General features: G+C 46.5%; 4 protein-coding genes across 8 annotated transcripts; 2 read left to right on the forward strand and 2 right to left on the reverse strand.

The window, feature by feature from the left end:
* Positions 1-103: 103 nt before the first annotated feature.
* Positions 104-6584, forward strand: SLC37A4 (solute carrier family 37 member 4). Of its 3 annotated transcripts, none has more exons than XM_077112704.1 (11): positions 104-118; positions 1408-1455; positions 1594-1759; positions 2625-2857; positions 3184-3427; positions 3848-4006; positions 4246-4331; positions 4835-4948; positions 5171-5236; positions 5591-5729; positions 5864-6584. In XM_077112704.1, the coding sequence occupies exons 3-11, from the start codon at positions 1612-1614 to the stop codon at positions 6028-6030; spliced, it is 1356 nt and encodes a 451-aa protein (XP_076968819.1). In that variant the 5' UTR covers positions 104-118; positions 1408-1455; positions 1594-1611; the 3' UTR covers positions 6031-6584. The 3 variants fall into 3 exon arrangements, with proteins under 3 accessions (XP_076968819.1, XP_076968820.1, XP_076968818.1); XM_077112703.1 differs by lacking the exon at positions 104-118 and adding an exon at positions 156-254; XM_077112705.1 differs by lacking the exons at positions 104-118; positions 5171-5236 and adding an exon at positions 150-254 and having other exon boundaries at positions 1408-1759.
* Positions 6585-7197: 613 nt separating this feature from the next.
* On the reverse strand, positions 7198-10462 carry TRAPPC4 (trafficking protein particle complex subunit 4). 2 transcript variants are annotated; one of them, XM_077112708.1, is made up of 5 exons: positions 10152-10462; positions 9310-9484; positions 8607-8710; positions 7805-7931; positions 7198-7521 (listed from the first exon to the last, which is right to left on the reverse strand). In XM_077112708.1, the coding sequence occupies exons 1-5, from the start codon at positions 10435-10437 to the stop codon at positions 7443-7445; spliced, it is 771 nt and encodes a 256-aa protein (XP_076968823.1). In that variant the 5' UTR covers positions 10438-10462; the 3' UTR covers positions 7198-7442. The 2 variants fall into 2 exon arrangements, with proteins under 2 accessions (XP_076968823.1, XP_076968824.1); XM_077112709.1 differs by lacking the exon at positions 10152-10462 and adding an exon at positions 9612-9928.
* Positions 10165-12025, forward strand: RPS25 (ribosomal protein S25). Its single transcript, XM_077112710.1, has 5 exons — positions 10165-10299; positions 10550-10645; positions 11153-11336; positions 11787-11885; positions 11979-12025. Exons 1-4 carry the CDS (start codon positions 10297-10299, stop codon positions 11879-11881), a joined length of 378 nt encoding a protein of 125 aa, XP_076968825.1. The 5' UTR covers positions 10165-10296; the 3' UTR covers positions 11882-11885; positions 11979-12025.
* Positions 11932-21600, reverse strand: CENATAC (centrosomal AT-AC splicing factor). 2 transcript variants are annotated; one of them, XM_077112706.1, is made up of 11 exons: positions 21450-21600; positions 21152-21315; positions 19926-20024; positions 15169-15235; positions 15029-15091; positions 14635-14699; positions 14359-14464; positions 13411-13441; positions 12519-12608; positions 12306-12438; positions 11932-12222 (listed from the first exon to the last, which is right to left on the reverse strand). In XM_077112706.1, the coding sequence occupies exons 1-11, from the start codon at positions 21567-21569 to the stop codon at positions 12165-12167; spliced, it is 996 nt and encodes a 331-aa protein (XP_076968821.1). In that variant the 5' UTR covers positions 21570-21600; the 3' UTR covers positions 11932-12164. The 2 variants fall into 2 exon arrangements, with proteins under 2 accessions (XP_076968821.1, XP_076968822.1); XM_077112707.1 differs by lacking the exon at positions 11932-12222 and having other exon boundaries at positions 12328-12458.
* Positions 21601-21813: the final 213 nt, after the last annotated feature.

The following is a 21813-nucleotide window of genomic DNA, read 5'->3' on the forward strand; positions in this document are numbered from 1 at the left end:
AGTTCAGACTCAGCTCCCAGGCCATGGAGAGCCGGGCCAAGACCCCGCCCCTTCCAAGGCGCATGCGCCCTCCGGCTCCGCCCCTCCCAGTCGGATTCTGGCTCCCGCCTCCGTTCAGGTAGGGGGCGGTGTGCGGGGGAGGGGCGTCTCTTGAGGGCGGGGCTAGAGTGAGTCGCAGATCTTGGGGCACCTTTGTTACCGAACCCCAACTTCCGATACATTCCGGAGCTGTTCCTGCAGCAGCCCCTTTCGGGGTAAGGGACAATTCCTGGGTCTGGGGGCAGCCGGAGCGCTGCCGGTGACTCGCCTTTATAGCTCACCAGTCCTGTGCACCCCGCACTTCTCCGGCTCCTGTGCCCCGGGTTCCCCGCACCTCTCCGGCTTCTCTGCCCCAAGTCCCCGTCTGTTTCCGGCCTCCTGGGTAGCTTGAGGACACCGCGGCTGGGCAGGTGCGGGAAGCCCGCCGCCTCCCTCCCTCCTTCCCCTTTTCGCTACTGGCCTTTCCTTGCCAGGCTGAGCCGCTCGGCTGCCAGAGGCGAGGGGCCTCCGGGAGACTACGTGCCGTCCTCTGCTCCGCTTGTGCCTTTGCTTTCTGCTCCAATTGCTCTCCCAAATGGAGCGGAAACGGTGGGGGCACGTCGGCGGGGCCCTGTGAAGCAGGGTGGTTCGGCACTGCCGCCTGAAGTCTGCCAGAGCACCCTCCCGCCCCCAGGTCGGCCAGTCCCTCTGGTTGCGGTCGCTGCCACGGTCCCTCAGGCTGGGTTCCTCCCTGCAGCCTTTAGGCAGCCATGTAGGGAGACCCCCACCCGCCTGATGTGGCAGGGTAATGAGGACCAGAGACAGCGCTAAGTGGCCCCATCATGACCCTAGCTAGCACCGAGTGGGGCCCCAACTTAGAATTCTGTAACTATAATTCAAGAAAGATTAGTCACGGCCATTGTGTGCACTGAACTCTGGTGAGGTCAGGTGTAAAAGACTCAGAGGTGGGCCTGTTGTAGATTTATGTGGCTTTAGGTCCGATGGAATGGATGTGTGTGAAACTAAGCTCGCACCTGGTGCAGTGCCTGGCAACCAGGACCCTCCATATACCTTGGTTGAATGACTGAGAAGGCAGGTGGCTGAGGGAGCAGGGCTGGAGAGGGCAGCTCTGCTCACCCCCACTCCTGCCTCCCCTGGGCTCATGGCAGACAAAAGTAATTAGATTGAGCCTTTAATCACAGCTGTTTTCACAGGCAGGAGGACATGGAAGAGGAGGGAAGGGCAGAAATCCTGGGGACAAGGGTGCTGGCCTGGCTCCTGGCACTGCCTCCCTCTGGGACCCCCTCCAACCCCCACAATTTGGCTGTCAGTAATCTGTTTTCTCTTCTCCCTTTGGCTGTCAGTAATCTGTTTTCTCTTCTCCCTCAGGACACTGGGTTCCCCAGGAGCAGCCTCAGGCTTAATGATTGTCAGAAGGTAGCTATAAAAGGGAGCCTGGGAGCCTGAGTGGAGGAGGGAGCTGAAAAGACCTAACTCAGCAGATCTGGGTGCTGAGAGAGCCTGCAGGCAGCGGCTGTGGTCAGAGGCTCCAAGGCTCCGTATCCTGGCCTGTAGGACCTGCTCTCTCCCACCATGGTGGCCCAGGGATACAGCTTTTATCGCACTGTGATCTTCTCAGCCATGTTTGGGGGCTATAGCCTATACTACTTCAACCGCAAGACCTTCTCCTTTGTCATGCCCTCATTGGTGGAGGAGATCCCTCTGGACAAGGATGACTTGGGTGAGCCCTGGGGACACAGAACCAGCAGACTGCACTGGGTGTTTGTGGCAGTGTGGTATAGACAGGCGAGTAAACAGCACCGTGGGGGGCCATCTGCAGGTACCGGCCACAGAGGCTCTGGGATCTATGTTCAGGTCTGGGGGAAGTACTCTGCCTATCATCTATGCATGTCTGAGGAGGGCTCCTTATCTGGTGTGTGTGTGTGTGTGTATGTGTGTGTGTGTGTGTGTGTACCTATGACCTGTGTGTGTGTGTGTACCTATGACCTGTAGGCATGCTCAGAAGTGCTGTTTATTCTGGGTATGTTTGGGGGTTCTAAGCATGGTTTCCATACCCTAAGGCTGAGGGTGAATGCCCGTCTCTGACACTGTGAGCACTAGGTACTGAGTTGGCACAATGACTGCATGTAGGCTGGCAGGCCACCCTTCAGGAGGAGCCATGTCCCTAACTCCAGTCCCGAGTGGGCTACATTCAGAGGTGGGGCAGCAGAACTGCCAGAGGCCCTGGATTGGTATCCAAGGTGAGATGGGCAATCAAGCATATGTGTATCCCAGGGAAGGGAAGCTGCTGTCTCCTGCTCCCTTCTAGTCCCCTGACAGCTGCAGATGGACTGCTCCAAGAGGCTGAAAAGTCATGGGTCAGCCCGGGGCTAGTGCTGATGGTGAGGTGGGAGATGTAGTGGGAGCCTCATGAACAAGTGTCAAGACTCCAGCACAGGCTTCTCCTGTTCCTCTTGGAAGGAACCTGTCTAACCCTATTAGTGCCTCTATACACCAGACCCCATACTTTCCTCCACCTATCCTGTGTCCTTGGCCCTGGCCTCTAACTCCCCAGGTGTCCTGCTCCCTGCCTTCCTCCTCCACAGGGCTCATCACCAGCAGCCAGTCGGCAGCTTATGCCATCAGCAAGTTTGTGAGTGGGGTGTTGTCTGACCAGATGAGTGCTCGCTGGCTCTTTTCTTCGGGGCTGTTCCTGGTTGGCCTGGTCAACATAGTTTTTTCCTGGAGCTCCACGGTTGCTGTCTTCGCTGCTCTCTGGTTCCTCAATGGCCTTGCACAGGGGCTGGGCTGGCCACCATGTGGGAAGGTCCTGCGGAAGGTGAGCAGCTGCTTCTGCAGAGCCTGTGCAGACTGTCATAGAAGCTACTGAAGATCATATGGGAGGGCCCTTTCTTACCTGTCACCTCCACCCCTAAGCCATGGCAGGATCTTTAGGCGTTCCAGCCCAGCTCCTCTTGCTCGTCAAGATATTTTAGGAGCCTGAGAGTGGTGGGATCAGGTGGCAGATGAGGGAATTGGTCCTGCCAAGTAAAAGTTTCCTCTCTCTCATCCTTGTAACGTGACCCTTTGGGTCTGCCCCATCTGACCCCCACCTCAACATGTGCTGCAGGCTGGACACTTACTCTGTCTCCCTGTGCCCCACAGTGGTTTGAGCCATCCCAGTTTGGCACTTGGTGGGCCATCCTGTCAACCAGCATGAACCTGGCTGGAGGGCTTGGCCCCATCCTGGCAACCATCCTTGCACAGAGCTATAGTTGGCGCAGCACATTGGCCCTGTCTGGGGCACTATGTGTGATTGTCTCCTTCCTCTGTCTCCTGCTCATCCACAATGAACCTGCTGATGTTGGACTCTGCAACCTGGACCCCACCCCTTCCAAAGGCAAGAAGGGTAAGCCCCCACCCAGGCCAGCCACTGGTGTACCTTCAGTTGCCAGTCATTCATTCAGCACTTTATGAGTACTGGCTCTATGCCTGTTCCTGTGCTAGCCAGTGGGTGTAAGGGAAGGTGGGGTTGAGGCATAAATAAAACAAAATCCCAAGAGACAGGTAAGTATCAGACAAATGGCAGAGTCAACAAGTACTGAGAGCACTCCTTCCTCACAAGGCTTGGATGCCTTGCTCCTCAGTTTTTCTTTCATTCACTGAGGCTTGCGGTGGGTGGGTAGAGGAGTGGAGTGGAAGGGATACCCTTCAGGCTGCTCCCTGGCTGCACTGATGGACTCTGTCCCTGGGGCTGGTTAATGAATGGTGGGGTCTCATGTCGGGGCAGGGCAGCAGAAAAGCCTGAAGCCTGGCCTTCTGTCTTCAGGCTCCTTGAAGGAGGACAGTACCCTCCAGGAGCTACTGCTATCCCCCTACCTGTGGGTGCTCTCCACTGGCTACCTCGTAGTGTTTGGCGTGAAGACCTGCTGCACTGACTGGGGCCAGTTCTTCCTTATCCAGGAGAAAGGCCAGTCAGCCCTCGTGGGTAAGATGAGTGCTGGAGCACAAGCGGGCAAAGGGAGCAGGAACCAAGGGCAGGGGCTGAGACACTCTGGCCCTTGTATCTGTGTCCCCTTTGTTCTTTCCTTGAGGCCGGGTACAGGCAGCTATGGCCAGTCAGCCTTGGGGACTCTGCACCTCTCTGGGTTTAAGCCAACCTGGGACAACCCCAGTGTGTAACACCCTTCCACCCTTCCCTCGTCCCACCACAATTCCCCACCGCAGGTAGCTCCTACATGAGTGCCCTGGAGGTTGGGGGCCTGGTAGGCAGCATCGCAGCTGGCTACCTGTCAGACCGGGCTATGGCAAAGGTAAGTGAGCAGAAGGCACAGGGAGAAGGGTCCCTTTGACTCTTCCCAGCATGGTTGGGGCAGGCACCAGAGAGCTGGGAGCCCTGGGGCATAGGCAGATTGGCATATGCTGGCTTTGGTTGGGAAATGTGGAGATGATTCCAGGCTAGTCTTACCTGTCCTAGGGGTAAAGAGATAAGGTTCTTAGGGAATGGGTTTTAACTGATGTCAAAGAAGAGCCAGAATTTCTCAGCATAGCTGTAAACTTCTTCACATCCCCAGGAAAATGGGTGGGTGGGTAGGGACTGAGTGTGGCTTTCCAGCATGTGTGCCAAGCCTGCCCAAGATGGAGGAAGGGATATTGTGGAGTTTGGCCTCAGAACATAATGAGCAGGTCCCATGGCCTTTCAGAGCTGCCCTGGGCCAAGAATTGTGGTGGGACTGCCAAAGACCTCTGTGCAGAGCCCAGCAGTTGGGGATCTCTGCCCCACTTCTCCAGCCTGACACTGGAGCTGTATCCACAGGCAGGACCGTCTATCCACGGGAGCCCTCGCCATGGGCTGCTGCTGCTCATGATGGCTGGCATGACCGTGTCCATGTACCTCTTCCGGGTAACTGTGACCAGTGACTCCCCCAAGGTAAATAAGGAGGGTTTGGTCCAGGGTGTGCCACACAGGGAGAAAGCCAGGGGTACTGACTCTTAGTCTCCTTCTGCTGGGGCTCTAGTCTGTCCCAATCCTTTCTCTGCCTCTGAGACCTCCCTATCCAGTTCAGATTGTCCCTCAGTTCCTCTCCTCTGTACTTTGGTTTTCCTTCTCTACCCAGGGCCTGGTTTTCTTCTCTTCCTTATGCTCTTCTAGGATTTTGCCTTCTGGACTCCAGGTCTGCATCCTCTTGCTGAGCTCACAGGCTTTACGGAGCATGAGGTGCTTTATCTTTATCTCTGATTTCTCCTTTGGTTTGTCTCACCTTTGTTCTATCCCCTCTGCTAGCTCCTAGCTAATCCAGCTTGCATAAATCCTAGGGTCAGATAGCATCTAACTCTTGAGAGATGACTTCTCTATTTCCTTTGCCTACCTGTGCAGGCCCTTGGCTTACCTCAGTGTGACATTCACTCCAGCTTTGTACTACTAATTGTGTTGGGAAATAGGATGTGGGGGCCACTTTCTATCTCCTTACTACTACTATTTTTCCCTCGGGACCAGGCATTCTTTTCTCTGGCAAAGGGTGGGTAAGGAGGCTTTCTCATATGCTAAAGCCACCCTGTTCTGCCCTTACAGCTCTGGATCCTAGTGTTGGGTGCTGTGTTTGGTTTCTCCTCTTACGGGCCCATTGCCCTGTTTGGAGTTATAGCCAATGAAAGTGCCCCTCCCAACTTGTGTGGTACCTCCCATGCCATTGTGGGACTCATGGCCAATGGTAAGTGATACTTTCTGGATTCTAGTCTCTATCTCATCCATGTGTGCCTTGCACTTAGACAAGCTAGAGGCTGGAACAGGCTTCACTGGCTCTAGCCTCACAAATGGCTCAGGCTCTTTTCCTCCTCCTGACAGTGGGTGGTTTCCTGGCTGGGTTGCCCTTCAGCACCATTGCCAAGCACTACAGCTGGAGCACAGCCTTCTGGGTGGCTGAAGTTATCTGTGCAGCCAGCACAGCTGCTTTCTTCCTCCTAAGAAACATCCGCACCAAGATGGGCCGACTGCCCAAGAAGGCTGAGTGAAGAGAGTGGAGGCTCTGGAGTGTCTCCCACCCAAGGCCTTTCTCCATGGGGAGAGGGGAGAAAAGGGGGAGGGGTGCTGCTTTGGCTAGCCCTGGACTTTTGACTTTCCTTTTCTGCCCCTTCTCCCTTGCCCAGGTGGCACTGGAAGTTATCAGTGGCTAAAGGGGGCCCAGCTACCCATCCTATGCTCTATTTAAAAGATCTCCTTTGTTCCTGACCTGTATTAGCTCCTATTGTGTGCATCCAGACGAACAGGAAACCTCTGTACTCAGGGAGTCTCCTATACCCTTCCTTCTCTCCTGGGCCCTGCCCTGACCACATCCCACCCCACCCCCATCACAGGGTTGCTGTTGCTGCAGTTGCAGGGCACTAATAACCCATGACTTCTCTCCCAAGGCCTCTTAGCAGTGGGTGTCTGCTATTGCCAATACCTCAGTCTCCAGGGGAAGAAAGTTGGCCATCACTCCCACCGATCCTGGGTACAGTCAGGAGTATGGGAGGGATAACAAGAAGACTGGTGGTTACAGAATATTAAAACTAGATTTGATACTAAACACTGTCAGTGACCCATCCTTTCAAAAGGGGTAATATAAGCCAGAGAGCTTTCTTGGGGATATACTTTGTCAGTACCTGCTCTTTCCTCCCAAAGGAGAAAGACCCCAATTCCCTGGGAAATGGGAAAGCCAAGGCATAGTTGGATTCCTTTATGTCCTACGCCTCCTCTGCCTTCAACTTAGCATTGTATAGTTCAGTTTTAGAGATGAAGCTGTTGGGTTTCAAGCAGGCTAAATAACTTGATGGAAGGAGGTCTGACAGTGGTTGAATGATGTAGTCAGAAAGCCTGGATTCAAATGCAGACTGACAGTAACCTTGCTAAGTCTCCTGTCTGTAAGTAACTGAATGTACCTCCCCAGGTTATGGGAAGGGTTAAGTAAGATAAAGCAGTAAAGCCTGTTAGCAACTGACACCCGTATTCTTATTACCACCACCCCAGGACTTCAGCAGCAATTCTGGGACTAGAATAAGACTCTTAACTCAAAGTCCCATGTTCATTCATTTAATCAACACATATTTGTTTTGTTTTCTACTAGAATGTAGTGTCTTGTCTTCCCAGAGTTCCCTTACCAGTCAGTGCTTTTCCCCAAAAACAATTAGAATAGCAAACAGTGAGACCAAAGGAATGTTTATTACATGTCTGGGCCTACTTCCTCCATAAATAAGTCTGTATAGAATTGAGAAATAGGACTATGATATATACAGGAGGGAGGAAAAAACATGGTAGTAAGGCTCAGGAATCTGTATCGTATCATCAGGCTTAGAACTACCAAAGCTGATGGGTTCTCCATTGGAGTAGAGCCAGCAGGGTTCCTGCTGTAGGATCTGAGAATTGTGGGGTCCATTGCAGGTTCAGCCTATGACCCAGGTCCAAAAGTCCCAGCCTTTTCTGCCACCTCCAGGGCTAGCTTCAAGTTCTGGTCAAACAGCTCACACCTAGCCCAAGCCCAGGAGTACAAATAAAAAAGTGTGAGGCCTCAGGCTTTCTCTGCATTCATCTTAGGGGCAAAGGCAGGGCCACTGGAAATTCTGCTTGAAGAAGGACAAGAACCCCAAGGAAAATCTTTGGTTTCTCAAAAAAAGAAAGAAAATAAGCTAGTAACTTTTGTTTTATTTAAGTAATACTCTACTAAATTCAAAATAACTTAGAAGGCAGTATCCAGGGAATGGGGAAGGGGCCAAGAAGTCTTTGATTGGCATCTGGGGAATGGACACTTACCTGATGGGCATTTCCAGGGAGTAGAATGGATTTTTGAGGGCAAAGTCTGAGTAAATTTCATAAATCTTTCGGAGAAGAGAATCAATTCCAGCTTGCCTAGGATCCGCCAGCACCACAAACTTGATTCCTGGAGAGGAACAGGGAATGGTTATCAAAGGGTAGAGAATGCAGCAAATAACATCATCTTGTATTTGTATAGCACTTTTAACTTTGCAAAGCACTTTCACAGACCTATATTCATTTTATCCTTTTTGTTACATAAAGCAGAAAAGCCAGGTCTTTGTCTCTATAAATGAGACCAAAGAAGTGAAGTGACTTCATCATGGTCACCCAAATGATCCAGAGACCAGGCTCTGCATCGTAGCTGTCACTATAGACCATCTTGGGGTCCCCTCACCAGAAACAGTGCCAGGCAGGGACAAATTCAGGTAGTTTTCATTTTTCTGCATCAAGGGAGTGAAACACTGACTTCTGCGATTCAAAGGCTATTTCCATTTGGCTTTCAAATGTCATTTTGGAACAACACATAACATCCAAAATGCGTATAGTATAAGATAACATTAAAGTGAATTTTATCTAACCACAGGATAACCAGGGCTGAGTATGTAAAATGACGTGGACAAAATCAGTTTCAGATTAAATATTTCTTTTGGACTCACAAAGCAAATAAATAGATGTGTCTGTATAACTCCCAGAAAAAGATGACAACCCCACCCCCACCCCCCTAACCCTTACTTACCAAAGTTGTCTTTGGCCAATCCCTTCCCCAACCCAGCTCATCCATTTATCTGGAGGCACATACCTGTCAGTGTCTGGAAGCAGTGCAGTTTGAATGTGTCTGTCTCTAGCATCTCAATGCCTGAGCTGCCCTGTTCAGGAGACAGCTGGGAGCCGATGGCAAAGAGCCTATATGCAAAGTAGGCAAAGTTGGGAATGCATCCACTGCTGTCAGGAAGGCAGGCTTCTCAAATTTCTCCGTTGAACTGACCCTAAATTAACCCTACAGCCTGGTGCAGTTTGGAGATGCAATAATGTGCAGTGATTGGCAGCATTACCAAAATTTCTTAAAAGTTCAACTGAATTTTGCATATATTTTATATATCATACTTTACTATAGAAACACTTTCCATTGAAATCTTTGGGTAAAATTAGCACTCTGGGAATATGTGCCCTGCTTACCACAATGGCTATGAGTACCCCAGCACATCTTATACCATAGTTGAGAGCAAGAAAAAATATTAAAGGGCATTTTTTTCAACGGTCTTACTTTAGATGAAGAAACTAACGCTCAAGAAAGGCTGATTTATTCAAGATCATGCGTTCTAGTATTATCTAAAACCTAGATATACAGATTCGGTTGTTTTTCTTTTCACAACATAAGAATCGACAATTTAGGAGAAGATAGAGAAAGGTGAGCACTGCTCTGACCGCAGAACCACACTAATCCTGCCAGTTCAAGCATCAAACCCAGGTCAGTGGGCACTAGGAAGGCTTGGGGGACTTACGAGTGGAACATGGACGCTAGCATGAGTTTCTCATTGGAGGTGAGGCGGGGCCGGCCGAATCGAATGGACACCGGATAATTCGCAGGGTTGCCCAGGTACTCCAGCACCTCTTTCCCGTCGGCCGTGTACTTGCCGTTCACATCCAGGCCATTGATTGCCAGCACAGCGTGTCCCACTAAAGAAATGAGGCCAAGAGTCATGAAAGTTCCTGCCTGGGGACTCCGCCAAGGGGACAAGGGACGCAGTTCCCCGCCCCTCTCCCCAGCCCCCTTCGCCAGCACTGGTGCCCGAGCCTCGCCCACCCCGGATGCCGTCGCGCTGGCCGAAGGCAACCAGCACACGCTCGTCGTGAAGCTTGAGCAGTAGATCAAGCGGATAACTGAAAGTTTTCTCAGCCTCAGCACGAGGCGTGTAGCTATCCAACTGGTAAATTAGGCCGCCAGCTTTGTTCACCACATACACACTAAAAATCGCCATCTCCGCCACCACGGGTCCAGGACACCGGTCAACCTCTTCGCTGGGGCCGGGTCCCGGAACTGCAGCCCAGGCCCCCCCTCCGAAGGCCCGCCCCTTTTCTCCTTCCTGTCCTAGGGCGCTGCCTCCTGCTGCGCTTGCGCATTTTAAGCCATACGCTTTGGTCAGTTACCCGAACGTGCTAGATTGTTTTCTGCCTCTCTTTTTCTATTCTTAGTGCTAGGAAATGCCAATATGTGACTGCTTCACAGCTATCAGTAAAGCTCAACAATCTGAGTGGATATAGCGGGGCACAGTCTACGATGCTGTCAACAGGACTGCACTTCCTTCCTCTTGTCTCTGGCACGAGGGGAAGCATTTTTACTTACAACTTCCTCCGCGGGGCTCCGCCCATTGCCCCGGAAGTGTTTTCTGCGGGTGGAGGTTTTGGGGCCTCTTCGACAGCAGCGTTTCCTTTTTCCCCCGACATCTTAGCAAGGCTGCAGTGGCAACTATTGCTCTCTGAGCTTCGCGATGGTGAGCTTCTAGTGTGTGAAACCAGCGGGATCCTGAAACCGGGGCGATGCTGGGGCTCAGTTGAGGTGGGATCAGACGGGAGTGCTCCTTGCACTGCCGCGCTGGATCACAAGCCGACGGGGGTGTTACTTCGACCATGTGCTCCAGTATACTGGGGCTTGGGCGGGGGTGGGGGCGTTGTACCCTCGTAGAGTCCCTAGAAGAGCGTGGGGCTGCCTTTTGACCTGGCTGCATTCCCGCTCTCCTACAGCCGCCCAAGGACGACAAGAAGAAGAAGGATGCCGGAAAGTCGGCCAAGAAAGACAAAGACCCAGTGAACAAATCTGGGGGCAAAGCCAAAAAGAAGGTAGGAGCGAGTCTCTTTCTAAGAGAGTGAGGGAGACTGGGGGTGCCAGGCCCAGAGCTGTAGCGATCGGTAACGTGTAAGTGGCCCTTAGTGTATCATTTTGTTAGGGTTTTAAACTCTTAATATCATTCATTGTAAGTCTGTTTTTTCACTTGAAAACTAAATATATAAAGCCTTTGCGCCAGTGCCTGGCACCTGGTGTTTTAAATGGTCCCGTGGGGGCTCAACTCATATTCCAAAGCCCGAGAATTTTACTTTTTATTTTTCCAAACTCTTGTGTTCCTTTGAACCATTAATGGTAGCCAAGATAGCTTTTACTTTAAATCCCGGCTTTCTGATTTGAATTTGTAGATTTTCTTTTTTTGCAATTTTTGCAGGCCAAGGAGCAGAGTACTCCTCTCCTTGTAGCTATACAACCAGAGAGATTTCTCCGACACTGGTTGCTTGGGAACGGAAGGGTATTTCTGCCAGAGTACTGACTTTTTTCCTTTTTGTTTCTGTGAGTAGAAGTGGTCCAAAGGCAAAGTTCGGGATAAGCTCAATAACCTAGTCTTGTTTGACAAAGCCACTTACGACAAACTCTGTAAGGAAGTTCCCAACTACAAGCTTATAACTCCAGCTGTTGTCTCTGAGAGACTGAAGATTCGAGGTTCCCTGGCTAGGGCAGCCCTTCAGGAGCTGCTTAGTAAAGGTGAGGGGTGTGTTGCACTGGTAAGCTCTTGCGGGTTAAATTGGCCTGACCACCTTAAGTGGTTTTATTGGGAAAGCATTGGAACTTAAAAAAAAACATAGCCAGACCATTGTCTGTGATACAGTTCGAAAAGCAGTGAATTACCATAACTTCATATTAGTAGTGAGTGTATTTATCTTAAGTTGTCTGTTGTGATTAATATAATGTGGAAATACCAATTTTAAGTTATAGTAAAATGCTATGATGGTGACTTTGCCAAGGGCAGGAAATGGGCTCTTAAATTAAAATAAGTAAAAATAGATGATGAGGAAGCATTGTATCTGTTAACCAAATGGTCTTATGTTTATATTCAGCACTTATTTTGGGGGAAGGGTTACAGGAAAATATATAAAACTTTGTAGTTTCTGGCATCCGGTGTACTGTGTGAAAGCCTTCCCCATTTCTCCCTAGGACTTATCAAGCTGGTTTCAAAGCACAGAGCTCAAGTAATTTACACCAGAAACACCAAGGGTGGAGATGCCCCAGCTGCCGGTGAAGATGCATGAGCAGGTGAGCAAAGACTTCTGGGCTCCTAGTGAAGGAAGTATGCATTCCATTTGCAAGGCACTATGGTTCTCATTCCTCTTTTAATTTTTTTTACAGGTCCAACCAACTGTACATTTTGAAAAATAAAAGTTTATTAAATCAAATGAATGGTTGATTGGTTATGTTTGTTTTGTAAGAAAGACAATTGCAAACAATTTCATGGAAACAATAATAGTGTGCTGAGGTAGGGGTTTGTTCACTTGACTTTGAGTCTAGAATAATTAGAAGATCATCAGGACACCATTAGCTTTTTTCTTTTTGCTGTTTGTTCCTTGCTGCAGCTTCAGTTTTGAATTGATGCCTGAGAGGAAATGAGAGGTTAATGGGATGAAGCAGGGATTTCCAAAGGGGTATTCATTTGGGGTCCTGGGAATGGACATATACCTGGACTGCCAGCGACGTCCATTGTTCCAGACTCGGCCAAAAGAGGGCAGCCAGCCTGCACTGGTGCTAGAGCTATGATCAAAATTGGCCCCAACACGGTCAGGTGGGAGTTTCTTCAGTTTTTGTTTTTCCTCTAGGGTGATAAGGAGACAACTGCTTTGAAGTTGGAAGATTTTAATGAAACCACTGCCTTTCTTGAGTTAGTTTACTTACTTTCTTTAAGAAATTCTTCATAAGAGGGTCCTATTTGTTGGCTTCCAGAGCTGTGTTCCTCATCTTGGGTCATCCAGGGAGGTGTAGCACCTGGAAACCCCATTACAGTACAATTTGATGTTTTGACAAATGTAAACACCTGTGAACCCATCACCACGTTCAAGAGTATCACCTCCAAGCTATCCTGTGCCTTTCTGAAATTGTCCCCTGCCCCAGGCAAACACTCATCTGCTTTCTGTCACTGCAGTTTGACTTTAGGCTTTTATATAAATAGAATAATATAGAGTGCTATTTTGGTCTGGCTAAAAACGTAATTATTTTGAGATTGGTCCATGTTAAATGTAGCAATAGTTCATTATTTTTTATTGGTTGATTGTTTCCATTGTTTGTCCATTAATCTGATAGACATCTGGATTGCTTCCTGTTTACAGCTACTAAAATAAACGATGCAATGAAGATTCATACACACATCTTGTATGGATGTGCTTTCTTTTTCTCTTGAGTGAATACTTAGGAATGGAAGGGCTGGAACATAATGGGCATATATTTTTAACTTTTATAAAAACCGCTGCACTGTTGTGCAAAGTGGTTGTATACCATTTTACATTCCCACCAGCAGTGTCTGAGTCCCAATTCCTCCACTTTTAGTACAGTCAATCTTTTACAATTTTGGCCATTTTAAAAGGTATGTAATAGAATCTCATTGTGTTTTGATCTGCATTTTACTAAAGACAGTGATGAGCATCTTTTCACTGGGTTTTCTTATTGAGTTTTTAAAGTTTTTTATATGTTCTGGATATAGGTCCTTTATCAGATAAATGCTTCATCTTACTCGATTTCAAGAAATGTCAATTGCCACCTGAAGCTTGAGAAACACCACCCTGGGCCTTACCTGAGTGGATGTTGCCAACTCCGGGAATATCCTGTAGTTGGAAATGGAAAAAAAATCCTAAACAGAAAAGCCAAGACATGATACCATCCTTAAAGCAAATTTCAAGGAAAGTAAGTTTGTGGCACCCAGTGCCCCAAATGTTAATTCTGCATTCTGGATGACATTAAACCTCAAGAGCACAAATAGATAACTGAAAGATAGTGCTAGTTTCAAGAAACGTTCTTAACACTAGAGTTAAGAACTATATGCAAGGAGAATGGAACTCTGCCCTCTCAACATACATATAGTGGGGGAAGAGAATTAAGGAAAATTATTTGGCAGTTTTACAGGGTGCTGCAGCAAATTATAAAAGATTACCTGTTAGATTAGATTCCATGAGTAAATAACATTAATGCTAAGAGCTGTAAGAGGGTAAGATTTAACTAGGTGATGAAGGGAGGAAAGCATATTTCAGCAAAAGCAGGGAGAAGCATGTCAGTTTGGCTGGAGTACAGAATATGAGATGACAGTTGATGTCGTTTTGATGTGTTTGGGGTAGGCTCTATTAAGGAGGTAAAATTGATGGGCATGCTCATTGGTAGAGTGTGGGAGATGGAAGAAGGGGAGGGCATAAAAATCTCTAGTTGCTGGAAATAAGGAGTGGTGGAATTAGTTCCAGATGCTTGTGGGATGTTCAAATATACATGTCTTCTATCTGACTAGAACTGCAGATTTCTGTGGCGCGTTCTGTGTGGAATTAGGAGTTGGCACTTAAGTGGTGGTGGAGGCAACAGGTAATAGAGATAAGGTCACCAAGGAGGGTGAGACAAGAGGTCTGGGAATACAAAACTAGGGAACAGCAAGATGAAAAAGCCTGCAGAGGAGTGGTCAGGGGAATAGGTGGTAAAACCAGGAGGGGGGTTCTGGGAGGGGGAGAGAGCACTGGCCCTCCTGCCTTATTCATTATACCTGGTGCCCAATAAATGTCAGAGGCTGTCCCGTCTCCATCCAGTCAAGCTCTGGGGTTTGTGGCAGGTGCAAATATGAAGGCTGCTGTGAGCTGGAAGCTACTCGGCTGAAAAAGACAAAATGGAGCCACACTGGCAGATGAGATCCCTGGGCCATAGTAAAGGAATGATGATCACCAGTGCATAAAGATAGCAGAGATGAGATCTGTTCCCATTTCCCAGCCAAGAGATTAGAGAATGTTCTAACAACTCCCAGCAGATTTTTTAACAATCTTACCTGTTTTTCCCTTGCCAGCTTCCAGGTGCCGAAGAGCCCTCTTCTGGGTCTGGCACTGCCTGAGGCTGAGTTTGATTGAGGAAAAATAAATGTGTCTAGGGTGCTTAAATGCCTGCCTAGGCCATGTCCCCACCCTTAGAGACCCAGTAGCATAGAAAGAACAAATTGGTATATGGAGGGTGCTGCCCACCTTGCAAAGTTCCCTCCCTCCCAGCCTGGCCCACATCTCCACTGGCAAGGCCTGCCCCTGCCGGACAGGTAAGGGATTTCAAGTTGAGCAGATGAGGAATGGAGTCCATGAGTTCTCTCTTGCTGGTAGGTGAGATGCTGGACCTGGGAGAGCCAGGGATCAGTGGATTTGGATACTGCTCTGGATCTTCCGAGGGGAACCAACCTCTAAGACAGACCGAACCATCTCCTTCCGGCTGCTTTCCACCTCACGGATCTGAGCGGCCATCTGTGGGCAAGAGGCTGCTAAGACACAGCACAGGATTAAGGGAGATGGGCCCTTCAGAGACCTTCCCTTTAACTTACCTCTTTGATCACCTCATCCTCTTTTTCCTCGTAAGAATCCAAACCTCTCACCATGGATTTCTTGAATCTAAAAAGGAAAGGAGCAAATCAGCCCAGAATCCCCATCCCTACCAGTGGTCTCTCAAACTCCCTGCCAGCTGTGAAAATTAATTCAGTAGGTGATAATTTCTTTAATTTTGAGAAATTTCATACAGAAACAGAAGTATAGTACATTGAACACCCAATGTACTGCTTACCCAAATTCACTGTTAATGTTTTGCCACACTGGATCCACTTCTCTTACATAAATACACACACATTTCTATTTTGCTAAACCAAAAATAAGTTTCAGACACCATGACACTTAACCCAAAATAATTCTTCAGCACATCTCCCAAGAACAGGAACATCATATACAACAATGAAACCATTACCACACTTAAGAAAGCCAATCTACAAGGCATACCACATTTTACTGTGTTTACAGATAACTATGTTTTTTACAAATTGAAGGTTTGTGGCAACCTTACAATAAGCAAGTTTATTGGTGCCATTTTTCCAAAAGCATATGTTCATGTCATGTCTCTGTGTCACTTTTAATTAACATATGTATATTGCTTTTTAGACATAATGCTGTTGCACATGTAAAAGAATACACTATAGTGTAGGCATAACTTTTATATGCACTGGGAAGCCAAAAAAATTGTGACTTGCTTTATTTGAGGCGGTCTGGAACAAACCCATTACAATGTCTCTGAGGTATGCCTGTACTCAGGTTTGCCCAGTTGTCACTTATCTCAAATGTGTTTCTTACAGGTCCTCCATTCCTTCCACCACAATCCCAAATTCCATTGAAAGTTCACACGTGGAATTAGGCTGTTATGTCTCTCTTATCTTCCCCAAATTTAGGACAGTCCTATTGCTTCTCTCTGTTACTTTGAATCCCTGTAAGAGCCCAGGTCAGATCTTGTCTGCCATCCCAAATTCTGAATTCATCAGTTTCTTCATAATGAGATTCAGGTTAAACCTTTCTGGCAGGCATATCACATTGATAATATTCTCATTGCATCACCTCAGAAGGCGGACAGTGCGACAGTGGTTCAGCAGGCAGAGTTCTCGCCTGCTGTGCTGGAGACCCGGGTTCGATTCCCGGTGCCTGCCCATGCAAAATTTTAAAAAAAGTTGCATCATCTCAGAAGGCATATAAATGTTGAGGCTTTTACGGTGTTACCAGTACCACACCTGACTACTTAACCTTTAGACCTCTCAATTACAAAAGTATATTTTCCTCTTTGAAAATAATAATCTGATGTAAAATTTGCTACTAAATGAATTTTCTGTTTTATAATCGTTCACCCAGTGGTTTTAGCAGGCATTGATAATCCTTACCTGAATCAGTTATTATTCTGGGGTTGCAAAATGTGATGTTTATTATACCATTCTTTATTAGGTGACATTTTCCAGTAAAAGACCTTCTGCTTTTTTCAGACATCATTATAGAGCCATAGATTTTTAAAAAATTTTCAGTGTTTTTATTATAGACCCCACATATGCCAATTTACCCAGAACAGCCCTGATTTATGTCTGCTGCCCTGGTATAATCATTAGCACCACTGTAAGGCTCAAAAGTATCATCCATATTTGGATATTTAAAAAAATAGGATCACCCTACTTATTTTGTCATTAAAAAAAAAATCTTGTATGTGTTGGGAATGTTTGTGTTTCTTTCTTGTAATTTTTTTAATTAATAAAAAATTATTTTAAAAAATCTTTAACTTTATTTACAAACAGTCCATATCCACCAAACATACACTTCCCTCTCCACCATCCCCTTATGACCTCTATTCTGCTTTCTGTCTGTGGATTTGCTATTTCTAGACATCTCTGACAAGTAATATATTTGTCCATAGATGGCTGTCAATCTTTTTGATGTTCACATGGCTAGTGAGAACCTCTTCGGAATAGCTCTTGTATCCTCTGGATAGGATGCCAATAATATCTGAACATTTACTTCCTTGCTTTCTAGCATAAGATGTTCAAAGCTCACCTTATATTTCCTTGCTCCAAACCTGAAATCTACTATTTCTCCAATGATCCCTGCTTCCTTTTATTAGTAAATAGTATTTAGAAACAGATGTGAGTACTATTAAAAGATCTTACTGCTATGGCGTGTCAGTGTATTGCTTGTGGCCCTTCAGAGGACAGAGCTTTTTCATTAAAACCAAGGCGTCATACTGATACTTCCCTATAACCCAATACCACCCTCCATTCCTTATTTTTCTTTTGTCATAGTAAAAACCCTGGTTCTAAACATCATCAGGTTTACCCAGTTGTTTCATAATTCATCTGAAAAGTTTTCAGAATAATACCAATACCACCATCAACAATAAAACTACTAAGCAAAGTTTATTTATGCTTTGACATTTATCTTATTATTTAGCAAATATCCTTCTAAGGGTATATAGTTGGAATTTTATGTTAAGTTACATGATTTATTAATAAAAATTAAATTTAAAAAAATTACATGAATTATTTTGTGATTGTTATCAGTTTGATATACAGTTAGAATTATTTGTCTTTGCAATCAATTTTAGGAGTTGCTTTCTGACCTAATTTATTTAATTTGTAAAAATTTTTATGTAGGGAAACAGCTCTGCCAGCAGCCTTGCAGATAGCTATAAAGGCAAAAGCTTGCAGCTTATCTGAGGCTTTCTTTGCTGAAGGCTTTGTGATGCTCCTGGAATACTGGAGGATGGGGGGCTGGTAAAGAGTTGCTCCAAGGCCATCTCCTACTTGCTTCCCTGTCTTCCCTCATTCATTGTCACAAGACAGTTCCTCATTAGCTTATGAGGGACTTTCTGCCCCACCCCTGAGAAAAGAGCTGCAAAATATAAAACCACTTAGCTGCAGTCTAGATTTGGGTCCTCAGCAATGAAGTCATCTGACCCCTTTTGTTTCAGTATTGTCCTTTTTGGTGTGGGGGACAAGAACCTGGGAAGCTGGCACTTTGGGCTTATTCTTAATTTTGCTAAGCAAGAAACTGTCTAAATCTAAATTCTTTACCAGTCAAAACAGGCCTTCAAAAGTTAGAAGTAACCCAAGTGTCTATCAGTTGATGAATGGATAAGCAAAATGTGTATGTATTCACACACACACACAATGGAATATTATTCATTAATGAAGTTCTGATACAAGGGACACATGGACGAACCTCAAAGATACCATGTTGAGTGAAATAAGCCAGACACAAAAGGACAAATATTGCATGATCTCACTGATAATCACAGAGTCATAAACTAGAATGAATGCAGGTTACCAGGGAGCAGTAAGGAATGGGGAGGGGGATGATGGAAAAGTTTTGGTAATGGAAAATGGTGATGGTAGCACAACACTAAATGAAATTAATGCCACTAAATTATATATTTAAATGTGGTTAAGAGGGAAATTTTAGGTTGTATTTATGTTACTAAAAACAAAACCACAAGACTAACACAGTGGACTCTGATGTAAACCATGGACTACAGTTATAAAATTGTTCTTTCATCAGTTGTAACAAAGGTACCACACTATTGCAAGGTGTTACTAGTAGGGGTGGGTATATGGGACCTTATTTTCTACATGACTTTTTTTAAATCTGCAGCTTTAATAACATAAGCTAATAACAGTCAGAAGAGTCAGGCTTTCAAAAGTTTGAAGTAACCCAAGTGTCTATCAATTGATGAATGGATAAGCAAAATGTGCATGTATTCACACACACACAATGGAATATTATTCAGTAATGAAGTTCTGATACAAGGGACACATGGACGAACCTCAAAGATACCAAGTTGAGTGAAATAAGCCAGACACAAAAGGACAAATATTGCATGATCTCACTGATAATCACAGAGTAATTACACTAATAAAAAATTTCAGGCCTTGGACTTGCTTTGTCTTGTATCTGTGAGCTTGACAATTCACATGGTTCAAAAGTAAAAACTATTTTAAAAAAAAGTTTTTCTCAAAAATCTTGCTTCTATTCCTAATATCTCCATGCTGTTCCCACTGCCCCATTATACGTAATCATTTTCATTAGTACCTAGTTCATCCTCATAATTCTCAAAACTACTCATCTACCCTGTGGATTCAGGTCAAGATGTAAGAATTTAGGCATTTCTTAACTTCCCTCATTATTCTCTGCATTGAGTACACAGGAATAATAGATAGCATAAGTTTTTCCGTAATTTACTGGCTCTAAGATTCCCTTGAGTTTCATACCCCATAATCTTGTTATGGTCCCAATTAAAAGTGAATTGGTGGGCGGGCAATGGTGACACAGTGGCAGAGTTCTCACCTGCCATGCTGGAGACCCAGGTTTGGTTCCCAGTGCCTGCCCATGCGAAAAAGTGAATTGGTGAGGCTGCTTGTACTAGCTGAGCAGCATCCTGCACTTCAGTTTTTCAGAGTCCAGCTGAAATAGAGTTCAAAACTACTATAAAAGTGGACACTGAGTGAGCATCAATTTCTTGCATATTATAAACAATCTCTTCTATTCCTAAAGGTCCTTATTATTTAAGTAATTGATTACAATCCTTTCATCATTTCATATATGGTTCTCCATTTGTAGAATTCATTACAAATCCCATCCCATCTAGATTATAAACCTTTCAAGGACTCTGTCGTTCTTCTTTTGTGTCCAGTATAGTGCCTCTGAGTGCTGTGAAGACAGTAAATAGTTATGAGGAAGCTCCCACACCTGAGATAGGTCCAGAGTTCCTCCCTCATAACGAGTGACTTACCGTGCATAATCCTGGGGGGAGATCAGAAACTTCTCTTTCATCCGGGCCTCGGCCTTATTCTCCCACCAGAATCTGTTGGTTGCTTTCTTGTGCTCGGGGCTGAGAATGGAAAGGATGAGTTATATCAGCTACTGAATACAGAATATTCCTCAGAGATCTAGGCGTTAGCTAAGTAATGCAAACTGACATCTGGGTTTCTACCCCTGCGTCTGGGCAAGGTTCTGACGGGAATATTCTTGCCAGTCCCTGCAAGAGCTCCACTCTCCCTTCTTCCAATTAAAATGTGAGAGTGTCACTGCCCTCCCCCTGTCTATGTAGGACATGACTCCTAGGGGTGTGGACCTTCCTGGCAATGTGGGACAGAAACCCTAGAATGAGCTGAGACTCAGCATCAAGGGACTGAGAAAACCTTCTCGACCAAAAGGGGGAAGAGTTAAATGAGATAAAATAAAGTGCCAATGACTGAGAGATTCCAAACAGAGTTGAGAGGTTATCCTGGAGGTTATTCTTACGCATTAAATAGGTATCATCTTGTTAGTCAAGATGTAATGGAGATGCTGGAGGGAAGTGCCTGAAAATGTAGAGCTGTGTTCCAGCAGCCATGTTTCTTAAAGATGATTGTATAACGATACAGCTTTCACAATGTGACTGTGTGATTGTGAAAACCTTGTGTCTGATGCTCCTTTTATCTACCTTATCAACAGATGAGTAAAACATATGGAATAAAAATAAATAATAGAAGGAAAAAATGTTAAAATAAATTTAGATTTAAATGCTAGTGATCAATGAAAGGGAGGGGTAAGGGATATGCTATGTATGAATTTTTTTCTGTCTGTATTGATGCAAATGTTCTAAAAATGATAATGAGGATGAATATGCAATTATGTGATGATATTGTGAATTACTGATTACATTTGTAGAATGGAATGATCACAAGTTAACGTGTGCGTTTGTTATTTTTTAAAAAAAATTTAAAATTAATAAAATAATTAAATAAAATAGAATAAAATGTGAAAGTGTGCGAATCTGAGGGGAGGTGATGGCGGTGACCGTGAAGAAGCTAGGACCACAGGGACCCAGGCAACCATAAACCTCCCTCCCCACCCCACTCCGCAAGACTGGCACTGCCTACAAAATGACAGCCCATTCACCCTGATCAAACCACCCACCCTAAACTACCTCTCACACGCGACTGCGCTGGGCGAGGCTCCCAGACTGGATCTCACCTGGCCAGATGCTCCAGCAGCCCCCCGTGCAGCACAGTCAGGTTTCCGTGGCTCAGGTGTTTGTGCACCTCACAGCCGCAGCACAGGCACCAGCAGCGCCGCCCATGCTCCGGCACGTAACGCTCCACTTGCACGGCGCGGACGGCCCTGCGGGCTGCTTCCACCTGCGACCGAGAGGGTATCAAGGGGAAGATGACAGGACATCCGCGGGGCCCCCAAATTATACCCCCTCACGGCACTGCCCCGCGTCCCACGGCACTGCCCCGCGTCCCCGGCCCCCGCCAGCCGCCGTCCGCACCTGAGGTAGGAGCCGCTCTAAAGCCACCTTGAGCTGCCTCTGGTGCTTGCGACTGTAGACATGTCCGCGACCACAAAAGAAGGTCTGGCGGCACAGAGAGCAGCGCTGCGCGGGAGCCATCAGCGCAGGATTGCGTACCGCCCTGGCTGGCCGCCGAACTCTCCGTTTCCGGTGAACCCTGACCTCTAGGGGGCAGGGCGAACCCAGCGGCTCCCGGCTGCCCCCAGCGGCCAACAGGCGCCATCGCGAATCTTTCTGCTGCTGCGCGGGTCCCTTACCGGCTCCTTCTCTCGGTTCAAACTCAGTAGTCACAAACAATATCCCCAAATGTTGCCTTGCCTGTAAAAGTGATCAGCACTAAATG

Source organism: Tamandua tetradactyla, chromosome 8 (genome assembly GCF_023851605.1).
Source record: "Tamandua tetradactyla isolate mTamTet1 chromosome 8, mTamTet1.pri, whole genome shotgun sequence".
NCBI classification, from domain to species: domain Eukaryota; kingdom Metazoa; phylum Chordata; class Mammalia; order Pilosa; family Myrmecophagidae; genus Tamandua; species Tamandua tetradactyla.